Source organism: Thamnophis sirtalis, unplaced genomic scaffold, assembly GCF_051295495.1.
Source record: "Thamnophis sirtalis isolate CommonGarterSnake01/CBP01778 unplaced genomic scaffold, rThaSir2_p1.2 scaffold_1, whole genome shotgun sequence".
NCBI lineage: Eukaryota > Metazoa > Chordata > Lepidosauria > Squamata > Natricidae > Thamnophis > Thamnophis sirtalis.
Window position 1 is genome coordinate 135,056,580 of NW_028261381.1, and position 21,128 is coordinate 135,077,707.

General features: G+C 43.4%; 1 protein-coding gene and 1 long non-coding RNA gene across 4 annotated transcripts in view; one reads left to right on the forward strand and one right to left on the reverse strand.

Moving 5' to 3' along the window:
* FOXN3 (forkhead box N3) overlaps positions 1-21,128 on the reverse strand; it is a 178,244-nt gene that overhangs the window by 108,415 nt on the left and 48,701 nt on the right. For all 3 annotated transcript variants that reach the window (XM_087725332.1, XM_014073967.2, XM_014073968.2), the window contains exon 3: positions 1,775-1,911. In XM_087725332.1, coding sequence (XP_087581458.1) covers positions 1,775-1,911 — 137 coding nt within the window. The remainder of the gene's footprint in view (positions 1-1,774; positions 1,912-21,128) is intronic.
* The window catches only part of LOC148049741 (uncharacterized), a 75,993-nt gene continuing 55,541 nt past the window's right edge, over positions 677-21,128 (forward strand). The window contains exons 1-2 of the long non-coding RNA XR_015698000.1: positions 677-915; positions 7,033-7,172. This is a non-coding gene — a long non-coding RNA (uncharacterized LOC148049741). The remainder of the gene's footprint in view (positions 916-7,032; positions 7,173-21,128) is intronic.

Genomic DNA, 21,128 nt, shown 5'->3' on the forward strand with positions numbered 1-21,128 from the left:
TATGGTTACCATCACGCTAATCGCCTAGCAAGGGCAGACATACAGCCGTTGCCTGCAAAAGCCCAGCTGTTCTTCCCAATCTCTGCCTGAAGATTGATTGTTTGGGCCATGTGATGGAACGCACGGCTCAGCAGAGATGCTCAGGCACTTTATTAGAGTTACAAGAATGAAATTACATTGCAAGTTGCCACTTCTTAAAGGAGCATTTTAACTGAAGGGTGCAACTGCACTCTCAAATCTCAATCTTAGTAAGCATTTAAAAATTGCTATCAGACAATCATTTGTGTAACCAATGTCTGCACTTAAGCAAAAAATGATGCCATGGCTCTATTTTATACAGATTTCACAAAACATTTATTATTTATAGCTATCTAACATCATGCTAAGTGCTGCAGCAATTATGGATTCCAAACTTCCTGTAACAAATCATATATTTTCAAGCAGATTTGAAATGTGGCAGGTTTTACATCTGCCGTACCTTTTTTCACTGCAGTAGGACAAAAAGGCAAACTCATCCGTGAAGGTTTTTTTATTTCCTGCCATTTTAAAGTTACCAGACCTGACTGACCCTTTTACCAAACAGAAAAGCACTATGGCAACTAACATAATTGCTCGCATTTGCTTTGCAGAGCAGGTAACCACAACAGTAGCAGGTTAAAAAAACAAAACACATACTTTCATCACCTGGAAGCCAAAGTTTACATGAGGCAATCTTCCAAACATAGCGTTAGAAAGAAAGATTCGGCAGCAATCTTATCCACTCATGAAAGCATAACATGAAAATCTGGAATCTTATCTTATACTTCACAGCTTCTAACACAAGTACAGAGGACAGAGAATTTTGGTAATAATTGCAGAAGCAGTGGAACATAAGAGTAATTAATTGCAGCGGACATGTGACTTTCATCAAAACTGGTAAGAAATTCTATAGTACAAACTAGGGCTGTAAGAATGCCTATGGTCTGGCAACAGGTGGGGACCTACCTTTTTTAATAATTAGTGTAACCATTCATGACAGGGATTCACAGGCTCTAGTTTTTGTTGATTATCACATAGTTTTGAGAGGACCACTCAATGTAATCAGGTAGTTGGATACACTCAAAGAAAAATGCTGAATAAGCCTTACTTTGAAAATAAATTGGTGGGAACAACATTTGATATCACTGCAAGCGCCAACATTTTTTTTAAAAAATTATTTGTGTCTCAGAGGTTGTCATAAGCAGGGAGATTCTCAGTCATACAGGTCATGGTTGTCCCAAATGTGATTTTTTTTAAAGGCAACTAGATTTGTTTTTCCTTGAAGACATTTGCGTTCTCTTCAAGGAAAAACAAAGTCTAGTTGTTTTTTGAAAAAGCACTCTTGGGACAGCAGGGCAGTATTTTCCTAGCCCCCCCCCCCCTCCCTACACTTTTTGTATGGAGGTATCTTAGAATTGTGAGGCCAATATTTATTTTATTCTTTTAAATACAATCTAAAGCTTATATGGTAAGGTAACTGCTAAATGTTTTTAAAAATGGATCAGGTTCTGGACACTAAAGAAGGAAATAAATTAGCAGTCTGAGCATTACATGGCATTCATTGGGTGCAGGTTGCTCATTCCTACTTCAGCCACTTATCATACATTAGTTATATTTTACTTATTTAAAAAATGCATGTATACATACATTCCTTCTAGATTTAATATATTTGAACAGATGAATTGACTTGCAAACCTGAAAGCAGTACACAGCTGATTTACAGACTTTATATAAAGATATGTTCAAGTTTTCTTACCTTTGATATGCCTGAGGAGATGCTGGAGGTGTGCTGAACACATGGGAATATGGGTGATAGGGTGTCTTTTTCAAAGCCTGGATAAGATTTTGTCTATATTCTGGGTCTATACACCACAAAGACCCCTTCCCAATACTCTGCAGAGAATGATAAAAAAATCATAATTTTAAAATAATATATTTTTCACATTTCTCAGAACACCGAGAATATTTCTTCCTGTTATAAAGGAAAGCAGTTCTAAGTCTTTGACATAAATTTCAGAAAAAATTCTGCTGCACTTCATTGCTAATGTTTAGAAGATACTAAGGCTATTTGATATTTAAAAAATAGTAATAGCTATTCTTGTTTAGATTTTTATCCTCTCTTTTTAAAAAGATATACAACTTAAAGTGGCAAACATGCCAATACTCCTTCCTCCTCCTATTTTCCCCACAACAGACCACCCAAAGTGTATTAGGGTGAGAGACGGTGGCTGGCACAGTCACCAAGTGTTTTGCATGCCTAAAGTGGGACTAGAACTCACAATCTCCTGGTTTCTAGGCTAGCACCTTAATTGCTACACCAAACTGGTTCCCTAATTTGGGGGGAAATTCTATTTTTCCACAAGTTATTTAGCTGGGAGGGAATATCACAGTCCAGATGGATGATGAATAAGCGCCTCATATCAAACTCCTATTGTGAATATTATAGAAGAAAATTGGAGACAGTGATTTTGAACACTCAACCATCTATGAAGCGGAGCCTAGATGCTGTGACGAGACGACGTGCGATCTCAAAGCTCTGAGATCGCACTCGATACTTTTATTGCTGGGGGGTTCTAACGGATGTAAATCATCCCGAAGAGATGGTGAACAGAAAGATTACACCTTGCTGACCTCAGGGATATCGCAAAATCTCTGAGAAAAGCAGGTTTAAAGTCTTCTGCTAGCAGTAAAAATTCCAGTCCTTCAAGACTGACAAAGTCAGGGCAATATGGAGAAGTGTTAAGTGTTAAGCTGGTGAGAAACTTTTATTATTTTTTAAAAAAACGGACTGCCTAAAAATTTTAAAACTAACTCTAATCAAAGAATAGAAGAACTTAGCGGCGATTTTGATTTTTGTAATGGTTCTGGACAGTGGTTATCTTACTTTTTAAATGTTATTTACATGGATTGATTCTAAGTAAAGCTTTTCAAATGGATAGACTACTCTAACATTTCTTCTGACTCTCTGTAAGCTATAAATTGACTGTTTACACCCCGACACTTTTATTGCTTAGCTGTTCTGGCTTAAGATCTGATAAGATTGTACAGCTATTCCTTTGTACTTTGCTTTCGCTGCCAAGTGTTTTTAGTCTTGCTGAGCTTTCAAGAAAAAATACAACTGCGTGTAAACATGGCGTCTCTTCAAGCCTCTCTCCAAGTGATACTTTCAGCTTTGAAGAGGGTTTTTGATACAGAGGAAAGAATTGAAAAAAAATTGGATTATCTGGTGTATTTGGCAACAAATTGTGATGAAAAGACTGAGGATGTTTATCAAATACAAAATAAGAAGATGGAAATTCAAAAAATTGAAATGGACGGATATAAAGAGTTTGAGCTGGTTGATATTCATGGCAATTGGTTTATTTCTGAGGGAGGAAAGAATGGAATATTTGAAGAGGAATTAAATGGAGAGAAAATTTATTTCAAAGGACAGGACATAGAAGGAGAAAAAAGCATTAAAGAACTTATGGACTATGAAATACTATTTGCAAAATATTTGATAACACTGCTGAGAAGTAAAGACAAGCTGATAAAGGAAACAAAAGGTGGGTGTCAACATTATATGAGAGATACTATAAACAAGAAGGTGCAAAGATCATTTCGTACAAACTTGTTTAAAAAGATGATTGGAGAATTGGATCCACAAATGGCAGTAGATGATTGTTTTGTTATTGGGGAGATACAGGTTGATAGATGGAAGAGTATAATTCAAAATTAGCTAAACTTAGCTAAATCTAGTGGTAATAGGTATAGTTAAATAAAAATTGATAATGATAGTAATGTATACAATGTTGAGCTGTTATGATAAGTAATAATTGGACATGAGAAGGGAAGGTTAGAAATATTTTTGGACTATATATAAAGATTATTAATAACAATAATAATTATAATAAAAAAACAAAATTAAATACAGTTAAGTTTTAACTAATAGGGGGATGTTATGATATAGGATATAGTTAAATAAAGAAAGGATAATGATAATAAATTATATACATGGAGGATTAGAAAATTTTGGTATTAAATATTATGGATGTTTAGCTAAAACAGGATATGAGGATTTAATGTTAATGGAGGATTTTACAAATAAGTAAATGAAATGCCAGTATGTGGTTATGTATTGAATCTTGGTATATTTAAGGATGAAGGATGTTTAAATAACTATAGTCAAATAAAAGTGGAGGTATGATGATGTTAATATAGTAAATATTTGAGTTAAGATACTTGAATTAATATGAATTATATTTGATGATGGTGGAAGAGATGCACAAAAGCCTTTTGTAACCAGCTGATACACTTTCTACAATATGTAAAGAAGGAAAATAAATAAAAAATTATAATAAAAAAAAGAGAAGATTGGCCGGGGAGCCCAGGGGACACTTGCAACTTCTGTCCCACAGTCGACAGCTGGTGGCCTCTCAGGAGGCAAAAGAGTGAACCTACTGGGCCTTTGGTGTGGTCCAGCAGGGCTCACCCCATATTTTCCTATGTCAGTTTCTGCTTCGCTTGCTTACTATCAGCTGCCATAGAAACAGGGTGGGTGAGGGCATGGTATTTGGGATGGGAATTATATGGTACTGGAGGAGATATGGAAAAGGGAGTTTTCTTCTCACCATCTTCTGCGTATGCTGGTGGCCGGTGTTTGGATCTGGTCAAGGCCAACCATCCTGCATACCAACTTGATGATGTCTTTTGGAGATGCAACCCACATGATACCTTAGGGAGTTGCAGATTGGACATTGGGGTAGGGTCATTGGAGGGGGGGCTGGGTTATCATTTGATATGTACTTGTTTGCACCTTTCTGGCTCAGATCTTGCTTTTCTTTCACTGCTATCTTTTCATAACTAGTAAAAGTATTTTAATTTCCATGGGGGGAAAAAAACATCTATGAAATAAAATAATTTTGATTGTACAGCTAAAAGGCATTAATGCCATTCTTTACCATAAACCTTATCAATTTTCTGCACTGATTGATTAGTATCATAGCTCCAAAAACTAATAATCTAAACAAACTTGGGTAGATAAACATATTTAAGAATATTATCAGTCTGGATGGCCTGCAATATTAATGTTTTTGCAAAGATTAATTACTTTCCAGTTCAGAGAATTTTAGCTGTGTTGCATTGGTATACTGAGTGGTCAAGACATCTTATATTTCAGAACTAGATCTCTGTAGGACTGTAGATATCTCTGTATATATATATGGTTTATCCTAGAATTGGTACCCCTTGATATGAGAATGGGGACAATATTGCATCAGCACAAACAAACTTGTTACTTATTGATGATCCTTTTAACATGACAACTCTTTCCTTTCCCCTCATTATGTCAGCTGCTTTTAAAACATCAGCATGCTGGATTCCATCTGGACTAGAGCTTAAATCACTGCAATGCACAAATAGCACTGTTGCAATATTATATAATAATTCAAGAAAAAGTACAGAGCGCAATGGTTGTCAACCTTTTCTTCACCACAGACCTTCTTTAAATATCCTTTGTGACCACGGACCACCAAGACTTAACTCTGCAAACTATTAGGTTGAGAACCACTGACATAAAGCATACATTTTCATATTAAACTTGATTAATTGGCTGCATTTAGAGTTAATGCTAATCTGTGATTTTACTAACCATGATTTGATGAACAAAACATTGGTGTACAATGTTAAAGGTAAGCAAACCACAAATATAAGAATTTTACATTTATTTTTAAATTATTGATGCTGCTCTTCTAATTTAGATATTTCTATGGCAGCTTACACTACACACACAAAAAAAGATTTATTAAAATGAATAATAAAATATATTATATAATAAGATCAATAAATGCATCAGCTGGAATATTTGTAATGTTTCTATCTATTTCATAATTAGGATATTATATTAACTAAATTCTTATTTTCAAATTGATTGATTTTGGATATATTTCTATGCATACCCCAGAGAGATATTAATTTTGTAATTTATTGATTTAATTTATATAGTCACTTATATTGAACTAGAAACTCAAGGTGGTAAACTGTAAGGCCTACATCTGAGTAGTCATTTTTTGTACATAAGCACAAAACAGTACTAAAACTATGATTCTAAATATAATGTTAGGATATGGATGTGAAAATATAGAATATGCATTCCATCAGGCACCAGGGGTCCTGTTCATGATAACTATTGCTGTTTAAAAGACCCAGTGAGACTTGAATAAAGCAAATATAATATGTTCATAATGAGATTCAGTTTGGTGTAGTGGTCAAGGCATCAGGCTATAAACTGGGTGATTGCAAGTGCTAGTCCAACTTTAGGCATGAAGCCTAAAGATTTTGGGCGAGTCACTCTCTCTCAGCCCTAGGAAGGAGGCAATTGAAAACGATAAAATCTTGCTAAGAAAACTGCAAGGATTTCTTCAGATGGTCACTAGGAGGCAAAAACTGATTCAAAGGCACACACACACACACACAAAAGTTCCTAATAACTAAACCATGATTTGGCAATTGTGAATACAATCTAATTTTATATCTCGCCTCCCTTTCCCGGTCATACGTATTATATTTTCTGGTTTTGAACAAAATCAAAATACTTTTTTTCTATATCATAGAATTAGAAAGCATAGCTTGGAGGGAAACAGCAGCAAAGTAATTTCCAACCATTGTTTTCAAGTCTGAAAGCCAGCTAAGGTCTCCTTAAATCCAAAATGAAATTCAGAAATAGAGATGACAAGAATTGACTTCTTTATCTTCGAGACAAAGATAAATTAAATTGCGTAAGTTCTAACTGTCACAACTGCATGTATACAAAGATATATCATCATATAAATGGGCTAAAAGATATATGTATTATGCATAAACAAATATCTTCCTATATCATTACTATACAGTTCCTGTATTATGGAAAAATATTATTGAATACCTGCTAGGTAAAAAGTTGGGATATAAATCATCAATATAATGTAGCTTTCTTGTAAACAAAAAACAATGGCAGGGACACATAATTATTGATAACCCTAACCTAATATTTTGTAGCCCATCCTTTTGAGGCAATAACTACAATCAAGTGCTTTCTGCAGCTCTGAAGGAGACTTCACTTCTCACCTGGCAATTTGACCCATTCTTGAGCAAATTATTCCAGTTTTCTTATATTCGGAGGATTCCTTCTCCCAACAGTGAGTTTCAGCTCTTTTCATAGTTGGTCTATTGGATTCAGACCAGAATTCATAACAGGCCACATTAAAACAATCTAATGTTGGTTTTCAACCATTTTTGGCTTCTCTCAAATGTATGTTTTGGGTCATTATAATGCTGGAGGGTCCATGACCTGAAAGTGAGATAGAGCTTTCTAAAACTAGGTATTATATTTTGCTCCAGAATGCTTTGATAATCTTCTGATTTCATTGTGTCTTAGCACAGATTCAAGGCACTCAGTGCCAGAGGCAACAAAGTAACCCCGTAACATTATGGAGCTTTCTATATGTTTCACATTAAGGATGGCATACTTTTCTTTAAAAGCGTTTTTTTACTTCTTTGAATGTATCCGCTGTGACTTAGTAAATAGTTCTAATTTTATTTTGTCTGTCCAAAAATCAGTCTCCCAGAAAGGACTGTGTTTTGTCAACATGCCTTTTAAGAATCTCCAATGTAGCTCTTTTGTGTCTATCAAAAGTGGGCTCTTCCACCATGGAAGCTACTTTAAGCCAGATGGAAATGTATAGTATAACTTGTTATATCTTGATCTTGGAGATTAGCCAGGATCTTTATGATCTTTTTTCTTGCTCAATCATTGAAACTATTCTACTCAATCTGGGGTTGATTTTTTCTCTTGGAGCTATGTCCAGGGAGGAAAAAAAAACATTTCTGCTCTATGGCCTATGGAACAAAGAATGGTGGATGAAATTTACCTGTGTTAATTTCAATTTATTTTAGAGCAAATTGGGATTCTTTGGGAATAAGTCCCAATACTTTTGGTCACATCAATATAAGTCTCAACAATTCATTTATCCATTTAAAATGTTATATTGTAGCGACACAAATTTTAGACAACTTTCTTATTGAACTTAAGATCCTTTAGATAATTTATCTATCCAGAAAGTCCAAATTTCATGGACATTGTTAATGTTTAACTCCTTCCGGGCTCTGCTTCACCAACATCTTCTGGGATAACCTGAAAAACTACAGTGCTAAATCCATTGGGAACACTCAAATTTAGCTCTAATAGTAGCAGGTCAATTTAGTGATGTGCACTCTTCTCCTGCTTTGGCCAGTATTTATTGTGTTAGGACCACTTTATAGTGCCTAGGTAAGACCACATGTGGAATATTGCATCAATTTTTAATTAGTACAATGTAAAACAGATGCATTCTAGAAAGAGTGCAAAGAGCAGCAACAAACATGATTAGAGCTAAAACATATGAAGAATGACTGCAGGATTGAGTATGTATAGTTTAATGAAAAGAAGGACTAGGGGCAACATAATAGCAATATTCCAATATCTAAGGGCTGCCAAAAAGCACCTGGAGGCAGAACAAGAAGCAATAAATGAAACTAGGCCTCTCCTGAATCTGACAGGGGTGTCAAACTCAATTTCCTCATCATGGTTGTGTTTGATCTCAGGGGGCTGGTGTAAGTGTGGCCAGGATGGGTGTGGCCAGCTTGACATCACCGTGTTGGGGGCGCCTGTGGTGGCCCGAGTGCTCTGCCAGCAAAAATGGGCTCCCAAGCTCCATTTCTGGCTGTCATGGCCTCCTGCACCTCTGCCAGCGAAAACAGAACCTGGGTGGGCCTTGTGCAGCCCTTCCAAGCTCCGTTTCTGGCTGCGATGGCTTCCTGCAATCTTCTGCCAGCAAAAACAGAACTCCCGAGTTCCATTTTCGCTGGCAGAGGCACTGTGGAAATGGTCCTTTGCTGTTTCCAGGGTGGCCCCATGATCTAAGAACCCAGCAGGCTGGATTTGGCCCCCAGGTCTTGTGTTTGACACCCCTGATCTAGGAGTGACTCAGTCTAGAAATAAGGAACAATTCCTGGCAGTTAGAACACTTAATCAGTGTAATGAATTGCCTTCAGAGGTTGTGAATGCTCCATCACTGGAAGATTTTAGGAAGAGATTCATCTGAAATGGTATAGGGCAGCGATGGTGAACTTTTTTGGCTCGCGTGCCATAGGTGGGGGGAGCACAGGGGGTCATGCGTGGGCGTGCCAGACCCATGATGCAATGTGCGATCCCCCAGAGCGCATGCGCATGGCAGGCACAACCCCCTATTTTTTGCATGCTTTTTTCGCCCTCCCCAGGCTCCAGAGGCTTCAGGAGTTCAGGCGCTTCCCTGAAGCCTCTGGAGGGCAAAAAAATCACCCTACGAATAAACCGGAAGTCACTTCCGAGTTGCTTATAAGACTGACTTTAGCCCTCCAGAGCGTTCGGGAGCCCTTAGGAGGCTTCCCTGAAGGCTCCGGAGGACAAAAGTGACTTCCGGTTTGCCCGTAGGGTCATTTCTTTGACCTCCGGAGGCTTCAGGGAAGCCTCCTGATGGCTCCTGAACTCTCCAGAGGGCTAAAAGCAGCCATACAAGCAACCCGGAAGTGACTTCCGGTTCGCTCATAGAGTCATTTTTTGCCCTCTGGAGGTTTTAGGGAAGCTCCTGAAGCCTCTTTGGGGGGGGGGGGTCGGGGGAAGCTTTTTTCGCCCTCCCCAGGCTCCTATAAAGCCTCTGGAGCCTGGGGAGGACGAAAAATGGCTTTTAAAAAGGCTGAACTCAGCTTGCCAGCACGCGCATGCACACAGGCCAGCTGACAGGGCAACACCTTGCGTGCCCTGACAAATGGCTCTGTGTGCCACAGGTGCCATAGGTTCGCCATCCCGAGTATAGGGTCTCCTGCTTGAGCACAGTTGGACTAAAAGACCTCTATGGTCTTCCAACCATCCCATTATTCTATTCTCCTTCTCTGAGGGATATATAGGTAATAACAAGCCATAATAATAAGTTTCCAGGAACTTGGAAACTCTTGGCATTTCAGCTCTGCATATTAAATGGATGTCATGAATGTTACAGAGGAAAAATGCACATATTGGGATACCTAGAGGTTATGCATCATCAAACTCTATGTTGACATCACAGGATTTACTTAATAAGACACAACAAAAACTGGACTTAAGCCAGGCTGACCATCTTCATTTATTGCTCCACCTGGACTGTAACTATCACATTCAGCTTATGTTGGAAACCAAGAGGATATCCATAGTTTACAAATCAGCCACAGGATTAAATGGTTCCGTATGAATTCTCCAAATTCTGGCAGCATCTGCTTTCAACCCTAGAGTCAATAGAGGCTCTAGTTGTATATCAAGATCTTATAAGCACCAACCATTCCCAAAATCTCCTCCTTGGGCTAGGAGAAGCTCCCTTGGGCTAGGAGAAGCTATATTAAAAATATTGACTGATGGGCTTCTACTCTGATCTCCCTTTTTATCTATATTGAAAACACATTCTGAACACCAATCCACTGGAATTAGTCTACTCCATCTCCAAAGTAAATAATAGTACACATCCCCTACATTACCATCTGAGTAATGAGTATACTCAATTAGCTATTGTATTTTTTGGACTACACTGGAGTATAAGATGCACCAAGATTTTGAAGAGGTAAATTTTTTTAAAGGTTTTTGCCCACCCTGGCCACCAGGAGCATTCTGCAGCCTCCCAAACATTCTGCACACATCGTTTTTTTGTGAAACGATGTGTGCAGTGTGTTTGGGAGGCCTGCAAAGTGTTCCTAGGGGCCGGAGAGGGCAAAAATGAGCAAAAAATGGGTCTGTTTTTCACAAAAATGGGCCTGGTTTTGCAAAAAACAGATCATGCGGAGGCTTTGAGAGGCCTGTAGAATGCTCCTGGGTGCCGGGGAGGGCAAAAACAAGCAAAAAATGGCCCCATTTTTTGCAAAAAAAAAAAAAACAGAGTGTGCAGAGAGTTTGGAAGGCCTGCAGAGTGCTCCTGGGGCTTGGGAGGGTAAAAACACTCCCTTTTTTGTGAAAAACAGGTCCCTTTTCACTTGTTTTTGCCCTCCCCAGCCCCCAGGAGCACTTTGCAGGCCTCCCAAACCCTCTATGCGTCCATTTTTGTGAAAAATGGGATGCACCAGGTGGGGTTTCAGGAGGCCAACAATGCTGTATTCAGTATGTAAGATGCACTCAGATTTTCACCCTCTTTTTTGGGATGAAAAAGGTGCATCTTATACTCCAAAAAAAAATCGGTATATGTTGCTTTGCTGGTGGACTGGCTGAAACTGGAAAAATTCCTGGCAGATGACCAAGCATAATTTATAGAGGATAGTTCTACAATGGATCAATGCATCATTGATCTTGCAATTTTTAACAAAAAAATATACACAGGAACAGCTCCTCATTCATTGCTTTTAATAATCTGAAATCATCTTTCAATTCCATCCAAAGACTCTGGTGGAAGTTTCCCTTACACCTATCGACCAATTGATACTTTCAGTAATCAGGATGTCCCATGAAAACATGTGTCACTCAAATAACAAAGATGAGGTGTTTTTTTTATTGCAGGTACTATCATCTGCCAAAGAATGAAACACTTTAACTCTCCTACTTCTCCATCAACAATAAAAGCATTCAGAGTAGGATATGTTATTCTTTCAGGCAGCCTTTCCAAAACTGGTTCCCTCCAGATCTATAGCTACTTTGGTTGTCCAAGGAAAGAAATGGCATATTAATATTAATAAAGAATATAACCCAGAACGCTTAACACATATACAATCAATTTGGGAAATACAACTTCAGCATGTATTTTTTAATAATGGTTTTATATAAAAGTGTATCCATGAGAAAAAGATTTATAGTATGATTCTTAGTGATACTAAAGAAAGGGTGCTCCTTGACCAGCCTCAGGTTGCAGTTCATTTTCTCTGACTGTATTTCACAAGATTATCAAGTTCTTCTATTAAGACAACATCCTACATCACCTCTTTGCTTCTTGAAATTTAGAATTGGCAAATGTAATGATCTGGCATCTGATTTAAATTTCACTTGCCAGTTTACATATGCTTGCAGAAATATTACAAATGTGAAATGCCCAGATGGTGCTTCTGAAAGAAAAAAAAATCTGTTTTACATCAATAATGCATCTCTTTTACTACATTCCTCTTCATTGCATTACTTCCAAGCTTTAAAAAAATGTTATGCCATTAGGTAGCTGAAATCACTTTCATGACCTAAAAAGCTGTTTCACAAAGAAGTTGTTAAAAATGAATGCAAATTGTAGAGCTGCATGCTGTGTATACTGCAGTACTATGCAACAGGAAGCTAGAACCCAAATGTATCTCCCTACGCCGAGCTTCTAAATAGAGAACTCTACAGGGAGACATGAACGTGTTCCAGGACATCCTTTACCTGTTTCAGGCGGTATTATGCATCTAATCCCTATCTTCAAAATGAGACCCATTTTATTGTTATTAATATACATATCTACATTCATACATATAAAGCAATGAAGTGGATCTCATGTTGAAGACTGTTATGTATTATAGTCAAAAATTCAGCAGTGTAAAATATGTATTGAAATGATCAGGAAGAAAATCAGAAAACAAAAGAATACAAACATAAATTCCCCCCCAAAATTAATCGAAACAAAAGAAAAACAATTCACAAATTTCTCCCTAAATCCTTGAAAAGGAGTTCCCTTAAAAAAGCAACCCCAAAATAACAGAGTCAAAACCAATGCAAAACAAAGCATGAGTAGTAATCTCATCTGTGAAAAATCTGCAGCAGTAATCTGCTTTTACCCATCTTTAGTTCATTTATTTGTAGTCTATATTTGTTCTCTTTTCCCATCTGTCTCTTTTCTTCAAGGCCCAAAAAAAAAAGAGGGGGTTAGTATTCTGATGATCCCTGACCCAGATTGAGATGTCAGTATAGCCTATGGAAGATCAAAGATTAAAAGTGAGTTAAACGCTTCATCATTACTGCTGTAGAGAGTAGGCCCCTCTGTCTCACCAACCTGCAGAGTAATAGTGTTTTTCCTGCGGCGGATCACACATGCTATTTATCTACTACTACATTTCCACCCATATCAAAATTTAAAGACCAAGTGTACTGGTTAACTGTCAGACTGTTCTGTTAACTAATCAAAATCAATTCCTAATGTAAATTTTCTGGAGAGAGAGCTTTGAAAAAAAAAATCAACAAAACTTGCAGAGGCCCAATCAAGACTGAACTAACTAATTACTGGATTAATACAAGGTAAACCAAGCGTAGTAGCCATATACAGGTGAAACAAAAATTAGAATATCGTGCAAAAGTTCATTTATTTCAGTAATGCAACTTAAAAGGGGAAACTAATATATGAGATAGACTCATTACATGCAAAGCAAGATAGTTCAAGCCGTGATTTGTCATAATTGTGATGATTATGGCTTACAGCTCATGAAAACCCCAAATCCACAATCTCAGAAAATTAGAATATTGTGAAAAGATGCAATATTGTAGGCTCAAAGTGTCCCACTCTAATCAGCTAATTAAGCCGTAACACCTGCAAAGGGTTCCTGAGCCTTTAAATGGTCTCTCAGTCTGGTTCAGTAGGAATCACAATCATGGGAAAGACTGCTGACCTGACAGTTGTGCAGAAAACCATCATTGACACCCTCCATAAGGAGGGAAACCTCAAAAGGTAATTGCAAAAGAAGTTGGATGTTCCCAAAGTGCTGTATCAAAGCACATTAATAAAGTTATGTGGAAGGGAAAAGTGTGGAAGAAAAAGGTGCACAAGCAGCAGGGATAACTGCTGCCTGGAGAGGATTGTCAGGAAAAGGCCATTCAAAAGTGTTGGGGACTTTCACAAGGAATAGACTGAGGCTGGAGTCAGTGCATCAAGAGCCACCACACACAGACGGATCCTGGACATGGGCTTCAAATGTCGTATTCCTTGTCAAGCTGCTCCTGAACAACAAACAACGTCAGAAGCGTCTTACCTGGGCTAAAGAAAAACAGACCGGGTCTGTTGCTCAGTGGTCCAAAGTCCTCTTTTCTGATGAGAGCAACTTTTGCATCTCATTTGGAAACCAAGGACCCAGAGTATGGAGGAAGAATGAGAGGCACCCAATGCAAGATGCTTGAAGTCCAGTGTGAAGTTTCCACAATCTGTGTTGAGCCATATCATTTGCTGGTGTTGGTCCACTGTGCTTCGTTAAGTCCAGGGTCAACGCAGCCATCTACCAGGAGATTTTGGAGCACTTCATGCTTCCTTCCACAGATGAGCTTTATGGGGATGCTGACTTCATTTTCCAGCAGGACATGGCACCTGCCTACACTGCCAAAAGCACCAAAACCTGGTTCAATGACCGTGGGATTACTGTGCTTGATTGGCCAGCAAACTTGCCTGACCTGAGCCCCATAGAGAATCTATGGGGTGTTGCCAAGAGAAAGATGAGAGACATGAGACAAAACAATGCAGAAGAGCTGAAGGCTGCTATTGAAGCATTCTGGTCTTCCATAGCACCTCAGCAGTGCCATAGGCTGATAGCTTCCATGCCACGCCACACTGAAGCAGTAACTGCTGCAAAAAGGGCCCAAACCAAGTACTGAGTACATATGCATGCTTATACTTTTCAGAGGTCCGATATTGTTCTATGTACAATCTTTGTTTTATTGATTGCATGTAATATTCTAATTTTCTGAGATGGTGGATTTGGGGTTTTCATGAGCTGTACGCCATAATCATCACAATTATGACAAATCACGGCTTGAAAGACCGCTGGCTTACCTGAATGGCCATTCTCTAGGCCCTATGGGAGTGTCCAAGCACAGGTTAACTTCAGCTTGCTGCCCAAAGAACTGAGTTTTAAAATTGTTGTAGCTCCGCCTCTTGGTTGCCTCAGAGGCTCAGTTTTGAAAAACTAAGAAGATCCAATAGTCCATAACTCAAACAAGTCCAAGTCCAAGATATAAGGTGAAATACACCTCGCAGCCCCACATCAAGGGTGGGGTTGGACACTCCTGCAGCGTCTAGAGAAAGACCATTGGCTTACCTGAAGGGTCCTTCTCTGTGCACCGCGGGAGAGTCCAAGCATGGGTTATTTCAGTCTGCTTGCCCTGGACTGAGAAGTCTTTTACCTGGCCACGCCTCCTTGCATGGCTATGTCCTCCAGAAAAAATAGAATAGTCTAGTCCGTGAGGATGTCACAAGAAGATCAAGTTCAAGTCCGAAGACAAAGTCACCACATATCCCGGGACAACTGGGCGGGTTGGACTCTCCCACGGTGCACAGAGAAGGACCCTTCAGGTAAGCCAATGGCCTTTCTCCTGTGCACCGCTTGGAGAGTCCAAGCATGGGACATACCCAAGTTACTGTCCATTAGGGCAGGCAGAGAGATGATCCCAGGGCTCATTTACAGGAACAACCGCCTGGAGTACTCTTCTGCCGAAGGCCGCCTCGGCCGAGGCAAACACATCAAGTTTGTAATGTCTGACAAAAGGAGAGGGTGAAGACCACGCTGCCGCTCGACAGATCTCCTCAATCGAAGCCTGGGAGGCCCAGGCTGCCAAAGTGGCGGCGCTCCTTGTAGAATGTGCAGTGATGTTACGTGGAACTGCCCGAGCCTGGCTTTCGTAGGCGGAGGTGATGCATGCCCACAGCCACCTTCCCACTGTGGTGGAGGAAACCTTCTTGCCCAGGGAATCAGGTTGAAAGGAAATGAACAAGGCCTCAGACTGCCGAAAATCTGAGGTCCGGTGAAGGTAGGCCTTCAGGGCTCGCCGAACGTCCAGTGTGTACCAAGAGCGCTCGCGCGCGTGGGAAAACACGGACAGAAGCTTGGCAAGATGACTTCCTGCACTCTATGAAATCTGGGATTAACCTTCGGGATGAAGGACGGATCGAGTCGCAAGACGACCCTGTCGGGATGAACAATGCAAAGGTCCTGACGAACCGACAGGGCCGCCAACTCGGAGATACGACGAGCGGAGGTGATGGCTATCAGGAAGGCCGTCTTCAGCGTGAGATGGCGAAGAGAGATGGAGCATAGAGGCTCGAAAGGTGGAGTGGTGAGCACCTGGAACACCACGGACAGTTGCCAGGTGGGATATCGATGGATGGTGGGTGGACGCAGATTTGAGGCACCCTTCAGGAAAACGCATACCCTGGGGACCTTGCTGAGAGGCAAGGAGAGGTCCCCGGCCCAGACAGTAGATAAGGCCGCCACCTGGCATCGCAACGTGTTGGGGGACAACCCCTTCTCAAGTCCCCCTTGCAAGAAATCCAAAACGTGGCCCACAGGTGCAGTAGCAGGATCCAACAGATGGTCCTCACACCATCTGGCGAAGGAGGCCCACGTGGCATCGTAAATTCTCGTTGTGGAGGGACGCCGAGAAGTCTGCATGGTGCGTACCACCTCCTCCGAGAATCCCTTGTTCCTCAGCAGGTCCCCCTCAAGTGCCAGACGGCCAACTGTAACCACTGGGGATCCGGATGGACAACAGCCCCCTGGCGAAGGGAGACCTGATTCAGAGGGATCCGCCACAGAGGGGATACCGACAGGCTGACCAGGTCAGCTAACCACGATCTCCGGGGCCAATGGGGAGCCACGCGAATCACCTCCGCCTCCTCCTCAATGATCTTGGAGATGACTTGCGGCAGAAGAGGAAGCGGAGGGAAGGCGTAAAGCAGACCCCGGGGCCAGCGGAGGATCACAGGCAACGTCCACCATCGGAGGGACCTCTTCACGGCCGGAGGGACGGTGATCAGCATGCTTGAGTTGCTCCTGTTGGCCCTCTGGTGGGGCAAAAGCAGCCACTGCAGAGCTCTTGAGTGTAGCCTGGCCCAGGGAACAATCGATAGGCACGAGATCATCTTCCCCAGCAACTGTGACAAGAGGACCACCTGAGTCTGCCTTGCACGGATCACCTTGTGTGTCAAGGATCTGAGAGCCTCTACCCTGTCTAGGGATAGGAACACCCTGCAAGAGGAGGAATCTATCACCGCCCCCAGGTGATTGATTTTGGTGGAAGGGGAAACTGCATCTTGAACCTCCAGTAGACAATGAACCGATTGAGGTTCTTGAGGTCCAAGATGGCCCTCCATCCTCCTGAGCTCTTGGGGACCAGGAAGAGGATGGAGTAGTAACCCCTCCCCTCTTGCCCGGGGGTACCTGTTCTATGGCGTTTATCTCCAGGAGGTGAAGGACCTCCTGGTCCATCCGCTCCCTTTTTACGGGACAGGAGGGAGTGGGGCACCTGATGAAGTTCCTGGGGGGAAGGGAGAGAAACTCCAGTGAGAGGCCCTCCCTGATGGTCTGAAGCACCCAAGCATCCTCCGCCGTCTGAGCCCAATGGGAGGCGAACAACTGGAGTCGACCCCCTATGGGAGACGACATCGGGGAGTCACTTGGACTTGCGAAAAAGCCTATTGGAGGCCCCCCCACGGTTGAACTTACGGAACCTGTATTGCTGTCTCCCCCTGTCGCGAAAGGGAGACCTCTCCTGCGCTCTCTCCCCTGACTGGCCCGAGGACCTGTTGGAAGGGTTAAAGGCGGCAGACGTGGAGGGCTCTGAGGCACGAAAGGACTGCCTCCTACGATAGTGGAAGGGCTTGCAGTCCTGCTTCTTGGAAGTCGAGGGCAAGACTTTTCTTTTGTCCTTAGACCCTATGAGGAAAGGGTCTAACACCTCCCCGAACAGCTTGACACCCTTGAAGGGTGCCGCAGCTAGCTTCCACTTGTGTTTTTGGTCCGCCTGCCAGTGGCAGAGCCAAATTAGACGACGGGAGGTAACATTTGACGCTAGGGCCCTGGCCGCAAACTTGGTGGCATTAAGGGAGGCGTCCGCAGCATACTGAGCTGCCGCAACCGTCTTAGACACGTCTTGGTGAAGTCGAGCATCATCAACTGGGAGCTTGCGTTGTAGTTCCCGCAGCCAGATCACTACAGCCCTATTAAAAAAGGAGGCGGAGGAGGCCGCTCTAATGGCCCAGGCCGCCGCAAGATGGGTCTTGTGGCAGGCCTTCTCCGCCTTTTTGTCCTCTGCTTTGAGTCCCTCTAAGAGGTCTGCAGGAAGGGGCGTGTTAGAAGTTAAAGCCATGATAGGAGGATCCACTTCTGGCAGGACCAGGAGGTCCTCCAGGGCGGGCTCCATCGTATACAGTTGTTTTTCCACCCCACTGGGAGAGAATGAGGTGGCTGGCTGACTCCATTGACGCTGTATAAGATCAAGAAAAAGCTCGGGAATCGGCACCAACTACTGGTGCGAGGGAGGAAGCTTAGACATGGCTGCATTGGGATTCACCAGAGCAGCCCCTGAAGGGGCAGGGACTGGAGTGGGTTTAACCCCCTCTCCGGTAGCCACCTTCACCTTTTGTAGGATTGAATAGGCTAGGCTTGAAAAGGCCCAAAAGGCCGGGGCGTCAGAAGTGAGAGCCTCATCATCAGACAATTGAAAAAAATCCTAGCCAGGATCCTCAATAACGGAGGTTTCACTGACTACGGAAGACTCAAGTGAAGGGTGGCGCACACGCTTTGGCGGCGGAGGCCCAGACTGGGCGTGCTGAGGGAGGCCTGAGGACGGACGGTGACACTTTCGCATAGCAGCCTCGACAGCCTTAGCTATGGCCCTGTCAACCACCCTTTGCATACTAGGGAACAACTCGGAATCAGAGTCGGATACCGAATCCATATCCAGATCAGCAGGCTCCCCTTGAAGGGAAGGGAAACTGTAGGAGGGATAGGTCCGGAAGGCCCCACAGGATCTAGCCCCTGGTCATAAGACCAGGAGGGAGTAGGGGAAGAGGGAGCCAAGGATCTGCCAGGAGATAGTTCCTGCGATCCAACCTCCTCGGCCAACAAGGCTGCGGGGTCCTCCCTGGAAGGGGGTGGAGCTGAGGATCCCCCAGGGGTAGAAGATGGGGGAACATCTCAAATTGCTTGTCAGGGGCCCTCTGGCACCTTTCGGCATCCCTAGCCTCAGCCACGGAGGGGGTCTTGGGGGTTTTACCCTGGCTGACCACCCACACCCTGCCCGAACCATCCTCCACAGCGGGGGGGGAACCCACGCTTGGAACCTGCGGGGGACCCTGTCTACCAGGAAGAGAACCTGAAGTAAAGGAATCCATAATGAATGATCACACAGGCAGATCAGGCAGTTGGCAGAATAACAGGAAAAGCTCTGACTGGCTACTCTGCAACAAAGGAAAAAAGAGAAAAGCCATAAGTTGAAGCACTCATAATCCAAGGCACAAACTTGAAAAAAATAGGCAGAGAAAAAAGGAACCAGAGACAGAGCAGAGAAGGGGGGAGGCCAATGAATCTGCGTGATACCAGCGAGACAAATCGGGAGAACAGAGAGCCACCCAGGAGCCAGCGAGGAAAAATCAGGGAAATTTTTAATTGCTAATCATGCTGGTCCCAGGGCCTCTCTGTGCCAGGGCGCAGGCCAAGAATGGCACTGGCACCTGCGCCGCCTAGAGAACGATGAGGATGGCCGAGGGTCAGTTGAGGGATGAATGAAGGCCCCTGCTGAATCTCCTGTCCACCCAGCGGCTGCCCGATGGGACGGAACTGAGGCGGAGGCCAGGGCTTAAAAGGGCGCGAAACCACCTTCGCCCAAAATGGCCACCGCAACAGCGTGGGAAGGAGAGACGAGGAGCAGGGACGCGTGCGGCAAAAACCGCCGGCCCCGCTCGCCTCTGCGGCAGGCTAAACTAGTACTAAGGCCAGAAACAAAAAAAACTGTGGAGAAAATAAGAAACGTGGCCAGCACAGCTTCGCTGCGTTCCCTAAAACCTAGCTGCCGATCGCTGCGCCTGTAAAAGGCAAGTGGCAGGCTTCTGAAGCCAGCCGAAGCCGGCTGCGAGCACGCGGCCTCCCCCACTCACCGTCTGCCTCCCAGCCTCCAAGAGGCTTAAATGCAGCAATCCAGGCTGCTCAGGGACGAAGAAGAAAGGAGAAAACAGGCAAAGAAGTTTAAAAGGGGAAAAGACCAGAATTGGAGAGTCCAAGCCAAGGGGGAAAAAAGCCAAAAGCTGGAGCTCACAGAATTCAATCCGACCGGGCTGGACTGAGAATTTTTTCTGGAGGACGTGGCCACGCAAGGAGGTGTGGCAGGGGAAAAGACTTCTCAGTCCAGGGCAAGCAGACTGAAATAACCCATGCTTGGACTCGCCAAGCGGTGCATAGGAGAACGACCATTCAGGTAAGCCAATGGTCTTTCTCCTAGGCGCTGCTTGGAGTGTCCAAGCACGGGACATGCCAAAGTCGAACTCGGGAGGGAAGAACTGTCCAGGGCTGCGGTGCTCACTATGACCCTCTGCAAAACTCTCCTCCCAAACGACGCCTCAGCTGAGGCAAACATGTCAAGTCTGTAGTTCCATATGAATGGAAATGGACTGTACCACGTAGTGGCATGGCAAATCTCCTCAATTGGCGCTTGAATAGCCCAAGCAGCCGAAGTTGCTGCGCTCCTTGTTGAATGTGCAGTAATGCAAGGAGGTACCGGCCTGGCCTGAAGCTCGTAAGCCATCTTGATACTCGCTCTTAGCCAGTGTCCTATAGTGGAGGACCTGACCTTCTTTCCCATGGAAGCAGGTTGGAATGACACAAAGAACGCTTCCGACTTATGAAATGGGGCAGTCTGCTTCATATAAATGCACACCGCCCGGCGAACGTCCAACTTGTGCCACGTTATCTCTCTCGGGTGCCTGGGACACAGACAAAAGTCTGGAAGTATCACCTCCTGCGCTCTATGAAAGACGGTGTTGATCTTTGGAACAAAGGCAGGATCCAGCCGTAGGATGATCCTGTCGGTGTGGATGATACAAAGGTCGCCTCTAACCGACAAAGCGGCCAACTCCGATATCCTGCGTGCCGAGGTGATGGCAACTAGAAAGGCAGTCTTTAGGGTCAGGTGGCGCAGACCCACCGTCCGCAACGGTTCAAAGGGAGGCGTGGAAAGCGACTGTAACACAAAAGTCCCAGGTTGGGTATCTGTGGACCGTGGGCGGACAGATGTTGGAAGCCCTTTTTAGGAAGCCCCGAACCTGGGGGTGTCTAGAAAGTGGTAACTGAGAGTCAGTGGACAGAATGGTGCCCAAAGCGGCCACCTGCCAATGGAGAGTGTTGGGTGCAAGGCC